The sequence below is a fragment of the Typopeltis vanoorti genome, chromosome 12, assembly GCF_054136105.1.
Source record: "Typopeltis vanoorti isolate ZY-2024b chromosome 12, IOZ_Tvanoo_1.0, whole genome shotgun sequence".
NCBI lineage: Eukaryota > Metazoa > Arthropoda > Arachnida > Uropygi > Thelyphonidae > Typopeltis > Typopeltis vanoorti.
This window is the reverse complement of record NC_143560.1, coordinates 93,022,170-93,043,564: the sequence shown is the minus strand read 5'-3', so window position 1 is coordinate 93,043,564 and position 21,395 is coordinate 93,022,170. Positions and strand designations below refer to the sequence as shown.

The 21,395-nt window shown below is 35.7% G+C and overlaps 1 protein-coding gene across 2 annotated transcripts in view; it reads left to right on the top strand.

The window, feature by feature from the left end:
* The window catches only part of LOC150101007 (uncharacterized), a 107,777-nt gene that overhangs the window by 51,487 nt on the left and 34,895 nt on the right, over window positions 1-21,395 (top strand). For both annotated transcript variants that reach the window (XM_090401507.1, XM_090401506.1), the window contains exons 14-18: window positions 5,988-6,103; window positions 8,678-8,741; window positions 9,268-9,379; window positions 12,681-12,766; window positions 17,711-17,829. In XM_090401507.1, the coding sequence (XP_090257633.1) occupies window positions 5,988-6,103; window positions 8,678-8,741; window positions 9,268-9,379; window positions 12,681-12,766; window positions 17,711-17,829 (497 nt within the window). The remainder of the gene's footprint in view (window positions 1-5,987; window positions 6,104-8,677; window positions 8,742-9,267; window positions 9,380-12,680; window positions 12,767-17,710; window positions 17,830-21,395) is intronic.

The following is a 21,395-nucleotide window of genomic DNA, read 5'->3' as shown; positions in this document are numbered from 1 at the left end:
CAAAAAAGCACTGCTTGTAGGTCATTTTTTCCCATTTATGTATTAAAAATTACATGTGATAGTCTACTGGCTTGTAAAAAAGTCTTTATTTTAAAAATAAATTATTATATATGGAGCTTCAAAAATTCCCAAATCCAGTAGTTCATCCACCTTATCCTATAGTTGACAGTATGGGCAGTCCCATTTAAATTTGTCAAACAGCAAAGTCGCTTGTCTCGTAGCTTCCTTAAAAAAAATTCTTATTAATTAAATATTCTATTCTGTTCAAAACGTTAATAAAAGTCGATCATCAAAAATGCAGATATCAATTCTTGATTTACATTTATCACTAACATTTCTCCGGATTCAGTCACCGTTCCTCCCCCGACATCATCAAATTCTTGAAAATGTATCCTGGATGTACAGAATAACGGTGCACCTCAGTATTATTAAGTCCTGTTAACAATTTTCTCCCCAATTATTCCCACTTGTCATCACTTCTATGTTATCAAATCGTATATATCTGTCTTCTAGGAAACTTATAACTGCATCAATCCACTTAGATCTTTGTTTTCCTCTGAGCCTTTTCTTTGCAATCTTGGTATCAAATTACTGATTTGGTAACCTTTCCTCTCTCTCATTCTGTTTAATGCTCTCCCTTAGATTACCTCTGCTCACATATTCTTGAATGCTGGCAGCGTCAAGTTCCTTCGTAATATCCGCATTTTTAATATGGTTCCATTGATGCATTTCTTCATCCTCCTAATTTTTTATTCAAACTATCAGTAGTGTCCAAAAAATGTCTAAGTGACATTTTTTGGATTATCCAAATTCAAAAGAGATTACATTACGTATTTGACGTGGAAAGGGGGGGAAATGTACAAACGTAAGACTAGTGGGTTCCCCTTTCTCTCTCCCACCTTTTAGTTGGTATCTGTATAGAACGCCTATGGAAGAAAACAATTATCTCTGCTACACTCAAACTAGTAATCTGGTTGTACTGTGTAGAATGATGTATTTTCTACCTGGCCCCCAATAGCCGACATCCAAAAACAGACTTCACAATAGGAAGAGAAACAACTGCTTACGATTCCTAGACATGCCAGTTATTCGTCTTCCAAATGGTTTACTATTTTTTTTTCTGTTTATAGAACACACACACTAGAAGATAAGCAGTTAAAACCATCATCCAACCAAAGAGTAAAATCCTCAAAACTCGCATAGAGCTGCGAAAGTTTTGTAGTAATGAATACAGATCTTGCTACAGAAGGCAGCTACCCACTCCAGTTTTAGCCAGTAGACTACAACATAGACAAAATATTATGCTCATCTGATGTAGGATCGCAAAAAAACTATTCCCATTCCTTATATATGAGTTATATCAGAAAATATTTTTCATGAATATATTTCCATGCCACTTAGCAACTTTAATCTGCTCTCCTAAGGATAATCTCCATCATTCAGACTATTTTTAGTCCACTAGACTAAAAATAGTACTCCAGCCAGAAAATTGGTCACTCTTCGTTTTTTGTGTATGAATTCCTGGCTAACACTAATATGATCATGTTGTTCTTCACGCTCCTTATTCCTCACTTCCTACCTCTATACCAATGCCAGAAGTCACGTTGGCATTGAAAAGAAGAGAACTTGATGACGTCGTGACAATTAAAAATCATAAGTAAAACAGCAGGCCAATATTATTCAAAAACGCGAGATTTCTCCAAACGTTTCCGATAGTGGTTTGCGAACACTGGGCGTACTATAAAGTCACAAGAGAACTGCTTTTGAAGGATGCAGTATGGAATCCCATCCGGTTAACTTAAAATTTTTATCCTGCAGAACATACGCAGTTAAGACTTAATGCACTGGCCTTGCAGTTAATATTGCAAGGATTATTTTTTTTGCAGATCTGTGAGTTGAGTTAGAAATTAAACAATTGATCAAAGACTGGAGACCATCAGATATGAGAGTTCTGAGAAAAATTAGGAGTGAACAAATGGGATCAATGGAATTATATTAAAAGTGAAGATATCAGGAAGGAACTTGACGCTGTTAGCATTCAGGAATGTGAGCATTCTTCAGTCGTTGGCAGGACATCAGAAATAATGGAAACAATCATGCACTCTTATAGTATCCTGTACATCCCTTGAGGGCATCACATATCAGATATTTATAAAGAAGTCATGGGGAGGAAGGAGGACAACTTAATTCGGTCAAGGGTCAGTGATATATTAGTAAATCGAGAAGTGATATCAAAGCTGATGATGTCAGAATTTTTGAAGAGAAAATAATTTTTAAATAAAGGGGGAAGAAGCAAGCAATTTTGCGAACTGTTCTTTCCGCTGTTCGAACCAATGGCATGAAATTACAGTGAATGACGCAATCGAAAATAATAATAATAAACAGTCCTGAAATATTTGGTTCTCCGTAAACATCAGGCCCATATGGAAAAAATGTTTGTCTCTGTCCGTGACGAAGTTCGATTTATTTCCCGAATAGAGTGATTTTTTTTTTTTCTATTAATTTTTCAGTCAATTCCCGAGTTAGTCGATTTTTTGGAACATGCAAATAATTGCCCCCCCCCCTCTAAAACTGCAGATGAAGAAAATCGACTACAGAACTTGCACTATTAAAGAAAATAATTAATAGTGTTAGGGATAGGAGACGGCGCAACTGTCTGCTGTACTATGCTCTCCTGACACGTATAAAATCATTGCCAACCTTGGACTACATCAGTTAACTGCTGAGGATGGCTGCTAAAACTGATTTTCAGAAAATTTAGGGCTAGAACGTGCTCCTGTACTCCAAGAACTAAAAGAAGCTAGAGGATTTTTTTATTATTTATATTCTATTAAACATTACCTAGCTGAATATCGGATAGTTGTCAATAGAATAACGCTACTTTGCTTTCCTTAAATCGCCATTCTTCTACTCGCTTTGAAAGAGGTGATATTTTCTTTATAATGTCGGCAAAGGTTGGTCGATTGGTAGCGCCTCTGCTACTAATGGCTCAGTTAAGTAAGTTTGAGCGCGGTTAGTAGTTGGAAGGGGAAAATCGTTCGATGCTGTTGGCACACTTTCCCTCGATGAGTCTTTGGACTCCCTGGAGGTGTCGAATAATAATAATAATAATGCGATTTTGAAAAATCGCTCTTATCCCACTGAGTAAAGAGAAATCTGAACATTCATTGTAATTGTTGTTGCTTTTAATTTTTAACATTTATGATTCTTGTTTTTGTGGGATTCCATAATCTAACAAGTGAATATTCCTATACCTTCCTCCTGATCTGTGTTCTTAACATTCAAAATCAATTTTTCATCACCTCCAGTTTTACTAATCTTTTTTAATTCTGCTAGGACTTCGAAATTTTCCATGTCAGTCTAACTTTATCGTTCGTTGCCCTCTTATTTCTCTTCATTTTGTTTCTCTTGCAGCCCCGTACGAGTTGTGTCTTTTAGATTAAATCATTTGAATAATATTTTAAAGAAATTTCGGGTTGTAACTGCGAAAGACATTTAAAATAGTATGCATATATAATAACAAACACAGTTAGACCTGTAAAACTTGTGCTGAACTCATACTGGAAATAAAATCGTGGATGATCATGATCTCAGAACCAGTATTTGATATCCTTTTGCAATGAATCCCTTTGATGATATGAATTCATTCTAGAATTATCATGACATGTTGTTTCTGTTGATTTCATGTTGTGTTTTCTTTGTAAGTTCTTTTCTAAAATCACGCAATGCAAAATAATAAACCTTTCTCTGATTTTTAATTAGTTGTGGTGTTCGCTAGTCTGCCTGATCTTGGCTAACTTTCAGAAGTAAATGTTTTTCTGTCTTTATTTTGCTAATCTATATTTTGACACTGATGACATCAATATCATTCACACGAATAGTTTTAGTGAATTTCTGCAAGCTATCATTTTCTAGATTCGACTAGAACTTCGATAACACTCCTTTGCTGTGGAGCATCAAAGGCTAGCAATAAAAGACTGAAAAATATATGTATATATATTTGCACAATAATAGGGAAAAAAGCACATTTAAGGTTGTGTAAGGCAACAAAAAGAAGCAAGTGGGGAGAGGGGAGTGTCAGAGAATTTATAAAATCTTACAAACTACCGTTGTTGTTTGCTTTTATGAAACAATACATCGTTAAGACATTCCCAGAATATGTTTTAATTTCACTCATTTGTTCACAGTGTTAACTTTAGAGATTTTTGAATTTTGAAACGAAAAGATGATGAATTAAGTTTTTGCAACTTTTTTACATTTGACGTCCGTAAACGCCGTTCGATCATTCCCGCACCTCGCGGGATTTTGGGAATGAAACCTTCTGCTAGAAGGTTTCATTCTAGCAGAAGGTAGAATGGTAGACTGGTAGGTCGCAGATGCCCTTTCCAAACAGAGTTAGCAGGACATTCAGAAACATCCATGCCCATGGCGCGGGATTCCAACCCTCAGGCTCTTGACTGGAGAGAGCGGATACGCTAACCACTCGGCCAATCAGGCTGGCTACCGGTTTGGTTTATCCGTTTTTGTAACCCGTTGTTCAATTGGAAGAATAGCAGAGCCTTGCACCCTTCGATTGGAAAAGAACCGAGTTCGATTCTCGCCGTGACGAGAAGGATTTCTGGGCTTTTTCTACTGAAGGTGAGTTACGCCGATATCATAAGGAGGTAACTTGGGTTTTTCATCCCACGTACAAATAAATGGGCCATGAGAACACACAGTTTACAAACAAACAAAAAAAAAAATACTGTTGTTGGTGGTGATTGGCAGTTGATGTTAGTAGAGTCGTTGTGTGTAGTTAGAGAATTAAGTAGTATGGAAGATAATGAATTGTGTGTGCGTAGCAGAGTAGAGTGCCCTCCCACGATGAGGCCTTGGAAGTGTCACGTAATAATAGAGCTATCAGGTCAAATGTAAAGTATTTCAGAGATACTTTACCCCCCTATATTTTTATTATTCAGGATACAGTGTTAAAAGCGATGACATTTTGAGCTTTGTCTTTCCCAATTGGCTTGCTCGCCAGACAATTTTCAAATGAACCACTTCTACGCACACACGTTACACGGGAATATGGAAACCAACCTAATTATAGTAGAATGGAATATTAGTTCATTTCAGATATTAAAAATGTTTATTTTAGGAGTGTTCCGTATTGTGGGAAGCTCACTAAAGCTTACCTCACTCCGTTTTGGGATAACGCATAACCTGCGAGGTATTGCATTACCAGCAACATTTATTTTATTTCATAATAAACTCGAAAGTGTGTTTTCACAGATTTATCCCGCTTAAGCTATAAAGCTTCAACAGGAGGGCAAGTGGTTCACTGAGTGTTTCCTGTGGCCTGTTTTTTTTATTTATTTATTATTACTCTTTTTTTTAATCTTCGAGATTTTATATTTGGTGTGATTGTATCGGATTTGTTTTCCTGAGTCTTGCGTTTTGGTTTTATTTTATATTCAGAAGTTTAGAGACAAGTACAAAATATAGTTTGTTTTACTTGCCTTTCTTTGGGTACTGACAATTGGCAATCGTAAATAAATGAAATGTTAAGTATAGAGGCCTTGAAAAAATTTATTTATGCAAATAAATAAATTTTTTCAAGGCCTCTATACTTAACATTGTATTTATTTACGCTTACCAATTAGTAGAGGATAGAGAGTCATGTTGTCCTAGATTTAATACTTTATGTTAACGAGAAGAGGGGCATTTTGAGCTACGATATTTTGCTGAGATTCCATTTCCTTATGGACCGTGACGTAGTCAAATTTTTGTTAAGGGGATAGAACAGATCGTTGGGATGAGGATCTAATAATGCCGAATTGATAATTTATGCAAAAATCGTTTTATTTCTACGTTATACAGAATTAACTTCATATACATCGAATATATGCTGTGAATACTCTTGAAAGTAGATTCAACAACTTGATCAACGCGTTTTTTTTTTTTTTCGGATAAATATATATTTGATTAAATTTTATTATTTTCTTTAGCTGACCTTGAGACAATAAATTTTGCACTTGGAAAAACAGCTGAAGTAGAAGAGCAATTTTTAACTGTGCTCCTCGCAAAGAGTGAGGCATCTCCTGCACGATTCCCTGAGATTCAAGTAAGTAGCACATCACCAGCAATGCGTTTCTTAACATTTTCTCACGTATTTAATCATTTATTTTCTTCCAAATTGTATTACCGTCTTATTCTATGTTTTTGGTTTTCACGATGATCCCAACAACTAGATCGTTCTGAGCATATCAAACACTGGTTCAAGTTATTATTATTATTATTCCTGATACCTCCAAGGAGTCCGAAGACTCATCGCGGGAGGACATCTTCAACTGTAACGGGTAAGCAATAACCAGGAGGAGAAGTACGTTACAAGCAGTGGATTTTGTAGCCTGACACGCACACATTGTGTATGTGGCGGAAGGCTTGAATTTGCAACCAGGAGAATTCATTGACGGCACATTCCCAATTGACCAACTTCTAAGTCAGCAACAGAATTTACGACTCTTTTCATATAAAAAATTATTATTTAAAAGTCTGGATGGGGAGTATTCTTCTGCATTCTATAAGTTGGTAGGATAATTAAAAAAGCACTTGTGCGCTTTTTAAATTACCCCACCCAAGTAAGGTTGGAAACTTACAGTATTTGAGCGCCGTGAGTGAAGAAAGATTATTATTTTTTTTTTTTTTTTGTAAATTTAACCTTTTTACCATAGTACGAAAATTATGCTCTTGAGCCCAAACATGAAATTTTTTCGAGGCACTTCAGATCTCCAATAAGCAGGAAATTCGTCTCCCATCTAGCGACAATCCTAAACACCCATGGCCGTGGCGAGATGGTAGCCTACAGCCTGGTGGTTGGTGAGCAAGTACGTTTAACCATTCGGCGAACCTTCATAAGCAGATATAGAAATAAAGTGTGACTGCAGTGTTAAAGAATACGGCAGTACATTCAAGGATGTATTAAACATGTTGTGTATGCTGTGTCGAGGAGGTAAATTATTAGTATGAGATGGACTAACCATTAGGTGACATATTTTCGATTACTTTGATTTAAAAGTTCATTAGAAATTGGGTTCCGCTGACATTGAACCTGATGACATAATATGTGCTCTAAAAAGTTTCCAAATTGCAAATATTTTAATAGAGCACGATTCTTTAGACACTTACTTATAGTAAGTCCAAAGCATATCGTCATTAAATCAAATGCTTAGCGCTTTTATATCTACTGAAATATATGAGTGTGTATAGAGTCCTTACATAAAGTGACACGTTCCAGTTTAAGATAGGAGAGGATAAGGGTGCTGTTGTGTATGACTCACTTTAAGATGTTCGTGTCAAACAGCATTTGATCTCTGTTCGATGCAAACAATATCAAAGTCAAGTCAAATAAGAATCTTTAGTTTCTCCAACTAGACTGTTCATTCGTAAGACTATTTTTATATCCCGGTCCCAGACGACAGCTTTCAGAACCAGTAACAGATTGGTGTCTTCTGTGAACAAGCTCGAAATCATCTGCAAGCAACAATATTGGTCAATGGAAATTTGAGGATACTACCTCAACCAAGAAATGCATAGGAAGGTACAGGGAAGCTAACACCGTGGCACGGATATTTCGGCGGTCAAGAAACTATCAACTAGGTGTGTAGAATCGGCAGAGGATTCTGGTTAGTAGCAGGACGCTTTGTAAAGAGCTACAGCATGTGATGTACACTATAGCTGTTTCACATGACACTGTAATGCTGGAATGTTAATGACTTTACCGTAATGAATTATGCCCCCCCCCCACTCCCAAGGATATTAATGGAACGAAATGTCGGTGACAATCACCTCACCCACGCTAGCAAATCTGATAGAACTCAACCAGTCCATGTGAACCTGTGGAGCATTTCCGAAACCTTGTAAAATCTAAAGATGCACAGTGATTTAAGATGCTTAGATATCTCTAATAACGTGGCCACTCAATGTATAAAAATTTCCCCTCTAAGGCCCGCACTACCCGACATGTTGCAAAGCTTTGCAAATCTTCTACTGATCGTCATGTGTTAATCTTTATTTCAAAACGATATTCATACTAATAATACTTGAATATATAACAACATTCAAGTGTAGCTGTGTTCGAATAAAACCCGAGGAAAGCATTTTTCTAAAGCTAATTGAAAGTTTTTATTTGAGATTTCTGTTGTAGCTGACATTCTGTGAATCTTGCTTGGACACTCAAAAGTCAGCATATTAGAAATCATAAAAAGGAAGATTGGTATAACCGGGTCCTCTATATGTTGATAAATTTCATTTATTATATTCAGTACTAAATTATATACAAATTTGTCAAGGAGTTAGAGATGAATATTGGAGGAGTAGAGTTGCCAAGGGATTGTCTTGGGGACTAACCAGAGTATTGTCTCATCTTCCATTATGAGTTGAAATTAGAAACGACATCTCTTCATTATGGAGTCATCGGATAATCAGCCCAATTTGTTATCCCAGTAACTTATTTTATTTCAACCTGATTTCTTTGGATCGGTTTCACTCTCTCCTATTCCACCCCATTACCTTTTTTTCCCAACAGCTTTTATTATTTACGCAATATAATTCCTTAGAATTTTTGTATATCATCGTTCTGTTTCTACTTAATTAAATCTTGATGGTAATTAGGAAATAAACGGTTTTACCATTTTAGGTATTTTTCCCAGAAGGTCGCATAGATGTCGTTGCTACGATGTTGGAACGTCCTGACTTGAGCTGTAAGTAGAATATCACTTTTAACATTAACCAAACTGCTTTTCAATCTATTCTATTACTAACAGAATTTGATCTATTACTAACAGAGACTTTTTTCCCTTGCAAAACTGAGCAGTCGGTTAGAGAAACACACCCACTGACAAATACGATACACCGCCTCATAACCCTTGAGCTTCAGCACTAATTCCATTCCGATCAACTCGATGGATTTTTTAATGTTAACATCTAAAGAGTTCACTGTTTAAAACATTCAGGGAGTTCAACTTAGATTTATAAAATCATTGAAAGCAACAAAAAGTTACTTGTATGGGTTTATCAGCTCTTGATTTATATCTGCTGATGTTTATTAAGAACTGTTTTATTTCGTATTGAATGGAATGGCTTCCCTAATAAACGTAATCTAAATTAAGGATGTGACAGCTGACTACAGTACCCTCATCTCTGTATATCCAAAATTTGAGCTTAATTTCTTTTAGTTATTGCTCCATATCACTTATACTCAAGACTTTTTTCCATTTCTTTCTGTAGTGGACTTCGATGTGATACCAGATTTTACTGTTACCCAACACGATTTGTCTTATGGAGTAATAACGGTGGACGAATGCAGTCAAATCTGTTTAGAAGATTTCGAAGACTGTTGGTAAGCCAATCGCTTCCATCTACTGATCGTAATCATTGTTTTTATTGATCTTTACCACTCACTGACACTGGTATTTATGTAGTTGTTACAAATTATCTCCGTATTTTAAAACTGAATATTAAACAGACATGGAATTTAATTTTTTAACTCCCACTTACAAAAGGTTGTAAACTGATAGTACATTAGTAGTAGGGGTGGGGTCGGGGTTTTATTTTTTTTATATATATTTTTAATTTGTTTACATAATTCGGAAACCATCCAGAGACCACACGTTGAATTTTTTTTTTTTCAAGCACTTCAGGTCTCCAGTAAGGAGGAGGTGAAATTCATCTTCACCTTAAAGATAATAGTCAATATTCATGTCCAAGGCGATATTCAAACCCGCAGCCTGTTGATTGGAGAATGAATACACTAACCGCTTGGCCAATCACGCCAGTAAAATACTAAGAAGTCGTCATCTCCTTAGTAAATTATTTTTAAACCTGATATGAAATGGTTATTTTAAAAAAATTGAATAAGTCCAAAAACAACGTCCGTAGAGTATATACATGTATGGCAAAAATAACACTGCTAAATGAGAAAACAATGACAAAACACAAAGTGGTCTGAATAAGACTCCAGAACATTGCGAACGTTATCTACAGCGAGAAGTTTCCTGCATCATCGTCTGCGTAAAAGAAAAAAAAAAGTTAATGACAAATATCCTGCCACTAAATAGTGCAAAAGTGGTTATTGACAAGAATAGGATTGTTTTTTCGTGACGAAGGATCATTGGTTCAGATCGCCCTCTTGCACTGTGAACATACCTTTCAAGCATTTCTAAAATTTTCATTATTTACGCCCACCTTTTGCGTGTGAATGAGTGCGTGTAATGGTGTACGAGCTTACCCATAGAGTTGAAGAAATCGCTGCAGTTGGTGGGTGGATAGGTATACAGATAGCAGCAAAACTTGGGCCTACAGACAGAGGCGGTATTCAGCAAACTCGACTCGGGATATTTTTCCAATGAAGTATTCTAATGGGGAAAGGAACAGTAAAGTTATTAACACTCTCCGTATAGATTGAAAGTATAAAGAACCGAAAGTTGTGATTTCTAACATAAAGGGAAGTGAAATTAGGCTCCTATATGGACGATTAATTTTTTTTATTCCCAAGAAAATCAACAACAATAATAGTTGAAATCGAGGAATATTGTAATCCGTTAGATACTAAATTCACTGCAGATTGACTTGCTTCGTATTGTGTAATTTCAAAGTTAAATGATCAGTGAGATCTGCATACTCGGATTTCGGTGAAAAACAGAAAATCTGAGGGAGGACTGGTTCTTCGGTATATTAAATTCACCATGCCTGTCGCCTGAGTTTGCAACACCTTTAAACAGTACAGTAACAAGGGTATGAAGCGCGTGTGGCAAGTGTCTAACTTGCGCCCCCTAACCCAAAAATAGCCAACATTTAAATGTAAATTTGAAAGTTAAATTTGACTAAATGCGATATGTTAAATATTTACTATTAACCCCATCAAAATGAGTTGCAGTGTGTTGCAGAATTTGTGTCTAAAGCGGCGTATTGCCGAAATTTAAAAATACAACATAAAATAGCGGGCTTTTATATCTGTTTATTTTTTACGTTTTGCGCCCCAAACCTAGTTGCGCCAATTCCGGGCTACTCTTTCGCCACGCCCTCGCTACGGCACTGCCTTTTAATTTATCAAATTAGGATAAGGCTATTAGCCACACACTTAACATTAAACTCTGGGCATCGAATCCATTTCGCGTTCTGTTTTGTAGTCGATAGGATGCTATTCAGATGTCATTTACATTCAGTCCTTTTATGTGAATCCCACGCAGAAAGGTTGTAAAGTTTGGTGGATTCCTACTATGTTATTGGCTATGGATTAGGTAATCCGAAAATTCGGCTTTAAAGACCAAACATTTCAAGCCACTTCAGATTTCAAAAAAGGTACAGGACTGGAATAAGCTGGGTGGCTATCTTACATCGCTGGTGAGAATGCCTTCTGAAGACATTTACGAACATTCCTGCCTGCAATGGGATTTAAAGTTTCGACCTGTTGGGTCAAGGGTTTGAATCCACTTTCAGTCAGGACGATAATAAGCTGAGCCCATTTAGTAGAAATTCTATTTTGCTCCCGTGGATTTCATTTTATTAAGTTATGCATTTGATAGTAACGAGATGTTTCATTTTTCAATTTTTCTTTTAATTGCAAAATAGAAAAACCCTTTAAAACCGACTACTCCACAAATATAACGACTTAGCCATATTCATATATGCTTAAACTGTAATTAAATGCATGCAATTCATATATGAATTGCATACATTTCTTGGCCCATCACATATGTTTTGGGCCAAGTGACTAATAGGCCATTATAAATAATGACTAAAACGGCCACGCGCAGTCTGATAAACATTGATTAATTTATTAAATTGACAATTTGAGTTTCAAAAAAAAAAAAAAAAAAAAATCCTAACCTACCTAAATTACGATCATCTCCCTTGTAATATTTTTATATTTAGTACTTATTTCTTTTTCCATGCGGTTTCTGCCTCCATGGCCAATATGGGCATCGTGCAATATCTGAAATATTTCTTCAGTGTGAACGTAATATTTAATCAATGGTCGGAATAAGACATGCATATTACGAAACTTATATATGGTGTTTATGTTATGGGCCAAGTCGCTTTGTTTTTTGACTCTTGCACTTTTTCTATCATTGTCAAATACGCTGATTTTGTAAAAAAAAAAAAAAAAAAAAAAAAAAAAAAAAAAAAAAAAAAAAAATTGCGTGACCTGGGAAAAGTTCCCTTCACGTCTCCCGATAATTTTTCACGTTTCAACTGAAGATAATTTAATCGTTCTCATAGAGGCGGCAAAAGAGACAAACTCGCGAGAACTAAATAGCTTATATTCGCCTCCCTGTCATAATTCTTAAATTATCTAAGGCTTTGAGGTTATCAACAATTTTTGGGATAAATTCCGGCAGGAATGTGATTAACAGATGCATTCTTTGTCTGCGAACTTAAGTTTGTGTTTTTCTTCCGTAAAACAAACTGGCCTGTGAACACAGGTAAACTAGACGGAGCCGACGAAGGCCTCGGCAGTTTTTGGTATTTATCACTGTGTGAAAATTGATTTGTTTGTTACTGTGAACTCGACGTTTTCGAATATGTTAATTATCAGATTCATCAATGATAATTTTCATGTACTTTCTCCTGACATTTGTCTTTTTGTGTGTATTTTTTTGTATAAAGAAGAGACGTTGAATTTCTTGTTATGTTTTTAGGGGGTTCGCCATGTGCGGTTCGAACTGCTACTTAACAAAGAAGGGAATATCTAGAGAGAAAAAGAGTGGATGCAATGTGTATGAAAGTAAGTATTTGTGATCTAAAATACCAGCTTTTAAGTGTGAGCGCATTTATTACGTTTCAGAACTTGGCCATTTTCTTGTATGGGCGCTAGAAACACGCAGAACAAATATTACTTGATTTTTTTAAATTTTAATTACATCTTAATTCTTTTCGTTATGCCTTCAATTTTATTGGACGGTTTCGGGAAAGTAAGAAGACGTCACCAATGTAGTTCTCATATTGTTAATCTAGTTATCTTAAATGATGACGAACTCAGAAGTCCTTTCTGAGTGTTGGCTACTTTTCTGTTCATTTAATTTTTGAGGTCCCAGGAATTCCAGGGACTATACAATTTCACTTATTACTTCAAATTATTTTTTGAATATGTTTATTTAAAATGAAATGTAGTAATTGGCAATACATTTTGGCATTACACAGATTTGAAATATAAAAACAAGTTTTATTATAAGAATTTTATTTTAAATTAATGTGTGCAAAGTAAAAATTAAGCACCAGGTAAATACAAAAGTATAACATTATTGATTAATATAACCAAAATGTACGAAAATTATCATATGTAAAAAAAAAATGAAATTTCAAGATGAGTAATAATATTTGAAACTTCTGAAAAAAAAAAGTAGAAATTCTTAAAGAACATAATTTAATGTTTCTCTCATAAAAGTAGTTTTTACAAATATTACATTTGCGGCTCAGTTCCCTGAAAAAGCACAAACGTATTTTAATCACAAAATTATCTCCTACTTGAAATTCGTTTACGTTTTAAATGATTTGTTCTTTTTCGAATTGATTCCGAGAAGCTCAATTCTTTGTTTTGATTATTTTGTAACTTTTTTTTTTTTTTTGGAGAAGTTTGATATAACACTATTAAGTTTTCTTCCAGAGCTTCCGTAATAGAGCGACCATAGAGCTTCGTCGTTATAGACGAAGCCCTATGGTCGGAAAGACCTCGGTTCGATTCCCGTCAGTGATGTTAGGAACCTTTATCTGGTCCCTTTCGACTAAAGGGGAATTAGCCGGTGTCATACGATGGGGGGGGGGGGGGGTCGCCTGGAAACTCGGGTTTTTCGTCCCTCAGAACAACCAACTGGCCCCGTGAACATACGCGTTTAAAAACATAGGACACATTGGGAGGCATAGGATTAACCACTTCATCTTCGAGTACGGTTGCGGTTGCAAGGGAAAAAAACAATCGACACCCTAAAAAGGTAAAAGAGGACGACAAAGAAGATTTTTTTTTCAAGAGAAGTTTCATTTTTTGATGCGTTTCGATGTCTTCATTAAAATGTTTTCTGTGAGATGGGAAAAGGCGTGGCTTTAAACAATCAGGAAAGAGTCATGTTTTTGAAAGAATTGTATAAATATTTTAAGAAAGAATTTTTTTTTTGTCTGAATTATCGAGGCGTCATTAAAAATGCATTATACGTATCCTTTGTTAATTCTGAATTTATTTCACTAATTTTTTACAGTAGAAATTTTGTAATGTCCTTTGCTGTTAAGTATAGTAAATTGCATCACTGCCTTAATGCTTGAGCAACTATTTTTATAGGCTTAAGAATTTCTAAAATATATTAATGAAATAAGAGCCAAAAGGCTTCACTTCGGCGATGTAAAAATTATTTAAATTAAGGGGATATTTAATCCTACATTATTTCAGAGCCGAATAAGAAACTCTAAGTGAAGCCTTTTGGCTCTTTATTTCATTAATTTATTTGGGCACCTCTTTAACAACTCGTACTGTAAAGTATTAAAGCTATTATCACTACAATCTTGGTATTTATTGGTCTACCTATTCACTGATGAGACCTCAATAAAGGTTGAAACCGGTCTGGGTAGTGACCTATCTCCCTTAATGTAAAACAACATACATCTCCTAGGGGATGAGTTTTACATTAGGGTTAATACTAAGAATAGTGGTCCTAACTTTATGCACCTTTACTACGAGTTTCCCGGTATTGTACTACAGGTATTTGCTTACGCTTGGACTCGCCGAACTTTTATAGCTTGCTATATTCGGCGTGAAACACTTTTCGTTATGCCTTAGATTTCTATCTTAGAGTTTCTTATTCGGCTCTGAAATAATGTGAGATTAAATATCCCTTTAATTTAAATAATTTCTAAAAAATGTATATATTTTTAAATCGTAGAATTTTTTTCTTTCATTTATCTAGCAGAGCTTTACAATATGTATGTTCTAGTTTTACGAATATTTCATGTCTAAAACTAAATGTGAATACCTTTTGGTAAAAGTCTTTGTTGGCCTTTTTTCTAAATATTTTAATATTTCGTGTGTAATTGATTATATGTTTAATATCTTCTCTAGATATTTCATTCATAGAAGCGTTTATATCAATCTAATTAAATACGTCATTATCTTTATCCATTTTGAAACTGCAATATCATAACTATTTTTTGGATTCGGCACGCATTCTTCATTAATTCCATTTTTAGCAAATGCTAAATAAATTTTATGATTTTCGACTGAGCTTTCAAGTATCTGTCACCCGTGTTCCATCTGTTATTGCCACTAGCCACAGTGTTTCTCAACATTATTCCAATTTCTTTCTCTTTTTTTTTTTTTTGCATTATTTAAATGAACAACTCTTATTATTCAGATTTATCTCAAGATAGATATCCGATTTTGAAATTCGTCCACGGTCACGATTAATGTGATACTTCAATTTTTGTGGAGACGGAGTAGTTATTAAGAGAGTAGTGAAGGTTTTTATTCATACACATGGCGGCTACTGAATTAGAAACTTTTATTTAATACCGTGTTGGACCTCCTTTAGCCCGATTTCACAAGGTGGTGGATTACATCTCCGTCTATAACATACCTGACAGTCTTTTAACTGGCTCATATTTGACGGAAGAAGACTTTGCTCCCGGATCTGTTTTTCTAACATGCTCCATACATTCTCAATAGGCTTCAGATCTGGACTTTGTAGTGGCCAGGGAAGATGGTGTAAGTCTCTGTCATGCTCGCTGAATCAGCTTTATGTGATGAACAGTAACATTGTCGTCCAACAAAAAAGTGAACATTGCAGGATGGATTTCATCGACAACAATGTTCAGATATTCCCTTGGAGGATACTCGACCTTTTAACAATATCATGGGACCCGGTCTTTCATACCAACGATACATATCCCCCCCCCCCACACACACCATGACACCACCTCCAGAACCTTGAGTTTTGTTTAAGGCAAGCTGGGTTCATTGCTTCGTGGGGCTCCCGCCAAACTCTCTGCGTACCGTATGCTGTGACTCCTCGGACCATGAGACTTTTTTCCAGTCTTCTAGTGTCCAGTTACGATGTTTCTGACAGCACTGTCGACGAACTTTCCGGTTTTTCTCCAAAATCGGGTTTACATTTAAGCATGCGACTGCCAATACCCATCCTCTCGAATTCCTTGAGATAGTTCGGTGAGATATAGGTCGGGAACAGCCTTCATTAAATGCTTCGGTCTTTGCTGCACACAAGTATTCTCAGACAACGGTGATCTCTTGTCTGACAGACTGTCTTAGGATCACAGTTAAGTCAATCCATGCGAATTATTTTTCCATCGATTAAACATCTGGAGTATCTCACCTTTTGAGAAACCATTCAGCTTTTGCTGTTTTCAAAATCGTGGCCAGCCAGACCCACAATAAGCCCTTTGTCGAACTCCGAAGGATCCTTTGTTTTTTCCCCATTGTGATTAACACTGTTGACGATTACTGATCATCAGCATTCTTAAATACTGTAGTTGCCTAGAACTCGTGGTGACCAAGCATTTTGTATATACGCTGCGTAAGCGATGTTTATTTGCATCTGCATAAAGGTTTCTAATTCAGTGGCCGGTATGTGTAGTAGCTTATTCCCATTGATCTGGACAATCGGCATCCATTTATTCTACAAAATAGTTTCTCTTACGATATCTTTCTGGGGATGATAGCTGGCATCAGGCATCGAAACATTAAGACATTTCCAAGTTAAATTTTTTTTAATAATTCCATGAATTCCAGTCCCATTTTCCTTTACATGATAGGTTCAATGGCCTTGTAACTTGGTATCTTAGAAACCTGATTACTACTTTTGGGGTTAATCTTGTCTGCATTATCTAAAAATAGAATTAACCATGAATTTCTAGGAATCCTAAACCGTTAAAATTCGTGGAAATATTGACCTTATGTCACATAATTGCAGAAAACGTTTTAATGATGCACAATTGATGAACTTGCATATTATTAAACGTGGAAACCCAAATTAGGCATTAACAGAAGTGTTCATTTGGAATTGTGCCAAAACATATTCCTAGACTACAAACTCATGTAAAGGTGGTTTCCTACAATAAATTTATTTTCTAATCCTGCAACACAAGTTAGAGCTCTGAAGCCACTCGAATATCTGTACTATAACATCAGCCTGAATAGGCAAAGCAAAAACAAGAGTGGATCACAATTTAAACAACTTTTAAGCCATTGCCTTACACGAAATTCCAAAAGAATCCTTACTAATAACATATGGAAGAGGAGAGTTCTGCTATTGGTAATAAGTAGATCTGGTGAGCATAAAAGCTACATTAAAAACCATATACACATCAGACAGTGTGGAGCGAACTGCAAAGATCATGGCGATTCCTAGATTCAAGCGGTTTCAGTGCCACAAACATTCGATCCACCTCAAAGGGTGGATCGAATGTTTGATTTTCTCTGACAGACATCAACCATGCTAAGTGCAACACATCGCACAAGAACAGTTAAGTAAAAACAACTGTGCAGGTTGTAGCAATTATTACACTGCCACCACCATATACCAAATACCTCGTAGTTCTCTGTCAACAGTTTGAGCAACGAAATATTTAGAATGTGTAGTGAAAGTGAATGACCAGTTAGTTTTACCTTCACGTAATTTCAAATCTAGAAAAAAGACAATCCAACATGATTTTTTTGTTTTTTTCTTTGTAGGACATAGCAGCAAAACTCCGCTACCTTCACTTAAGAAATTGCGTCATAATCTTCGCATGAAATATAAAGAGGGAGATTTCGTATTGGCATTGAGAGATCCAGAAAATGCAAATAAACAGGTAAGAGCATTAGCTTATATCAGGGGTCGCCAAACTTCTTTGACCGTCGATCTCTTCAAGAGTTTCTTGACTTTTTATCGAGCGCCTCTATTTTACTGTTACGTAATTATAATAGGACAAGCAAAAAAGACGCTTATGTTAGTTTTTAGATGGTTTATTTTATAGTTACAGTATTTATTGTATGTATAATATAGTATATATAATTATATTGGCTTAACGTCAAAGGGGTACGTTTTTGTTTTTGACGTCCTTCTTAACATTATATATTTGATAGGAGGGATACTTAATATATAAAATATAAAATTTAATTTAGATAACAAAATAACAATAATACAATCTTCTTTACACACACACACACACACACACACACACACACACACACACACACACACACACACACACACACACACACACACACACACAGGGTGTCCCAAAATTTCACGCAAGAAGTAATTTTGATAGAAAGCACAGGTTTTTAATAAAAAATTGTAATTTCTTATTGATTCATAAAGTATACAGTATAGGGTTATGCATGGAATAGCATATCGGGTAAATGGCCTCCACAGCTTTGCTGGCACATACGCACTCTTTTGTCGAAATTTTCCATGACCGTTTTGCATAAATGTGGCTGAATTTCGTTGAAACAGCGCTCAATTTCCTCCTTCAAGGCGTGGGTGGTCGTGGGCTTGTTGGCATAAACCTTAGACTTCAAAAAACCCCAAAGAAAAAAGTCCAACGGCGTGAAGTCACATGATCTAGGCGACCAATTCTGATCACCAAAACGGGAAATTACACGACCAGTAAATGACTCATGCAGTAATTGTATGGTATGTGGCACCGTCTTGTTGAAACCACATGCCGTCCACATCCATATCTTGCAATTTAGGCACAAAAAACTGGATTATCATGGACTATCGCGATAGCGAGCACCATTAACTGTTATTGCCTTACCAGCCGCATTTTCGAAGAACAATGGACCGATGATGCCTCCAGCCCAAAATCTGCACCAAACAGTGACACGTTGTGGATGCATTTGTTTCTCAACAATCACTCGTGGATTTTCTGAACCCCAAATGCGACAATTTTGTCGATTAACGAAGCCATCAAGATGAAAATGAGCCTCATCGCTGAAGATGATTTTGTTCGAAAAATAAGCATCCATTTGTTGTTGTTCCATAATCCATTCAACGAACTCTCTTCGCTGTGTGTGGTTAGTAGGCTTCAGTTCTTGAGTCAGTTGAACTTTGTAAGCATAAAGATGCAAATCTTTCATGAGAATATGCTGTAGAGAGCTTCTCGAAATGTCCAATTTAAGACCACGGTACCGAATTGATGTTCTGGACTCCCAGCAACACTCTCACGCACTGCTTCGATGTTTTCTGTTGAATGACGGCCAGAGTGTATAAGATCATTAATTGATCCAGTTTCCTTGAAATTTTTAATTAATCTTTTCACAGTTGATGAAGTTAAATCACTATTCCGACCATATTTTGCGAAAATTGCGAACTGTAGCTGCCAAACCTTTTTTATTTTTAAAATATTGCTCAACAATGAAAATGCGTTGTTCTTTCGTGTAGCGCTCCATTTTTAATAACCCTGCACTGTCAGCTGTCACGCTGTCTTTTTTTTTTTCTCGTTGGCAACACTTTACCGCACAAATAGCGCTAAATTTAAATCTTGCGTAAATTTTGGGACTCCCTGTATGTGTGTGTGTATATGAAAATAAGACTTTTATTAACTTAGTATACAATTTACTAACGTTGTCAATGTGAAGGGTGCGCTTCGTGACTCTTGACAAGATTAGCAATGTTGGGTTCAAAATTAGTAAGTTTCAGCCTTAAATCGCCACGGAATTCTATATCTAGCTTATTTCTTTGTTTTGTTAAAATGGAATTAACATGGCTGAAACCAGCTTCAACCCTGTATGAGCTTGGAAATGCAAGCAAAAAGGGGAGTACACTTCAGAAAGTTTGGATATTTTTCTACAACATTTATATTCGTCCAAAAGTAACTTAAAGTCCTATTTTTAAAAAGCGTCTTAGCTTCAAGATCAACTGACAATTCAATAAGTTCATCTTGTAAGTTACGTTCGATATTTTCAATATCTGCAGAAAATGGCGTGATAACCCAATCTGGAATGTGCATGTTTTCGAAATCTGCGAAGCGCAATTTAAAATCATCGCTCAAATTTTGAACATGTTTTGTGTATATTTCTAAGTCTTCATCTCTTACTTCCAATTGCGGTAGATTCGAAAAGTACTGAAAATCTTTTCGTAACAATGATGATTTAAATAAGGCTAATTTAGCTTGGAAGTCTAAAAGAGTCGTCCGAGCTTGAATAATCGTGACATCGTTACCTTGTAGACGGGTCTATACGTCATTAAATTTGGAAAATAAGTCCGCCAAGTAGAAAATATGATTTTTATTTCTCTTCAGTTCATCACTCAAAAACAAATTAACATCTAAGAAACTCGGCCTTTGTTTTGACAGCTGTTTGGATTCTGGTGTGTAATGGTGAACCCAAGTTAGTAATAAATCGACGCACAAAATCAGTTTTATTCTTGTTAAAACGCTCCAAGCTCAGATTTTTATTCGAGTGGGTTTTTGATCTGCTGTGAGCAAGCGCGGCACCCATCTTGGCCAAAGCTGTTTTCATTTGCAATTCTTCATGCAAAATATATCCTACACATTCTTTTGAAATGCCTATAGTCTCAGCATTTTCGAAAATGAAGGAGAAGAGTGCCCATAAACTTTTATATACTCGAATGAATTTCTTTTGGCGTTAAAACCTTCATTTACAAAGAATTTTGCGAAATGTTGTCTGTATCCCTTGAAATGGGATACAGACAACACTTTCGCATCAGACAGCTGAGTAAAAAAAAACTACTTGATAGAATGACTTGCAATTTCACATGTATGCTTATGACAGATGTACCAACTTAGAAAAAAAAAAAAAAAATCGTGCCGATACTGTCGGTCGAGGCCGAGAACTTTTCAGACCACCCTCGTAAATGGTTCGAAATTGTTCCGTCTGTTTTTAGTAAAGGTATAATGATGTTTTTGATAAGTCTGCTGTAATATCTCCAGTTTAGTATATATTAATTGGAACCTTATATGTTTATTCACTGATTTTTATAAGTTCTAATACTGCTTATTCCAGGTATTTTTTCTCTTATTATAGTCTTTTTCAAATTATGTAGTCCCATAGTTTCTTCCACGAATTAATTTTCTGCGACAAATTCTGAATTATCTCCTTGGTACAGTTAGAGGTATTTCTTTCATCTTTCTAAGTATACTGTTGTTTCGATGGGCAGTTTCCATTTTTATTCTTTATTGTTTCATTTTCTCGTTTTGCTTCGGCGTTTTCAGGTAGTTAATTAATTCCGTAGTGGACTCTTTTCTATTTTTTTTTTTTTTTTCATTTTTTTAAAAAATTTCTACGTTGTTCTTTATCATTATCTGGTTTGTTTCATATTTTCTTTTGTGTATCGTTTCTAATACTGTATTAGAAATCTACAGTAGAGTAAGTTCTTTTTTCCTTTGCCTATACTTAATGCTTTTTATTT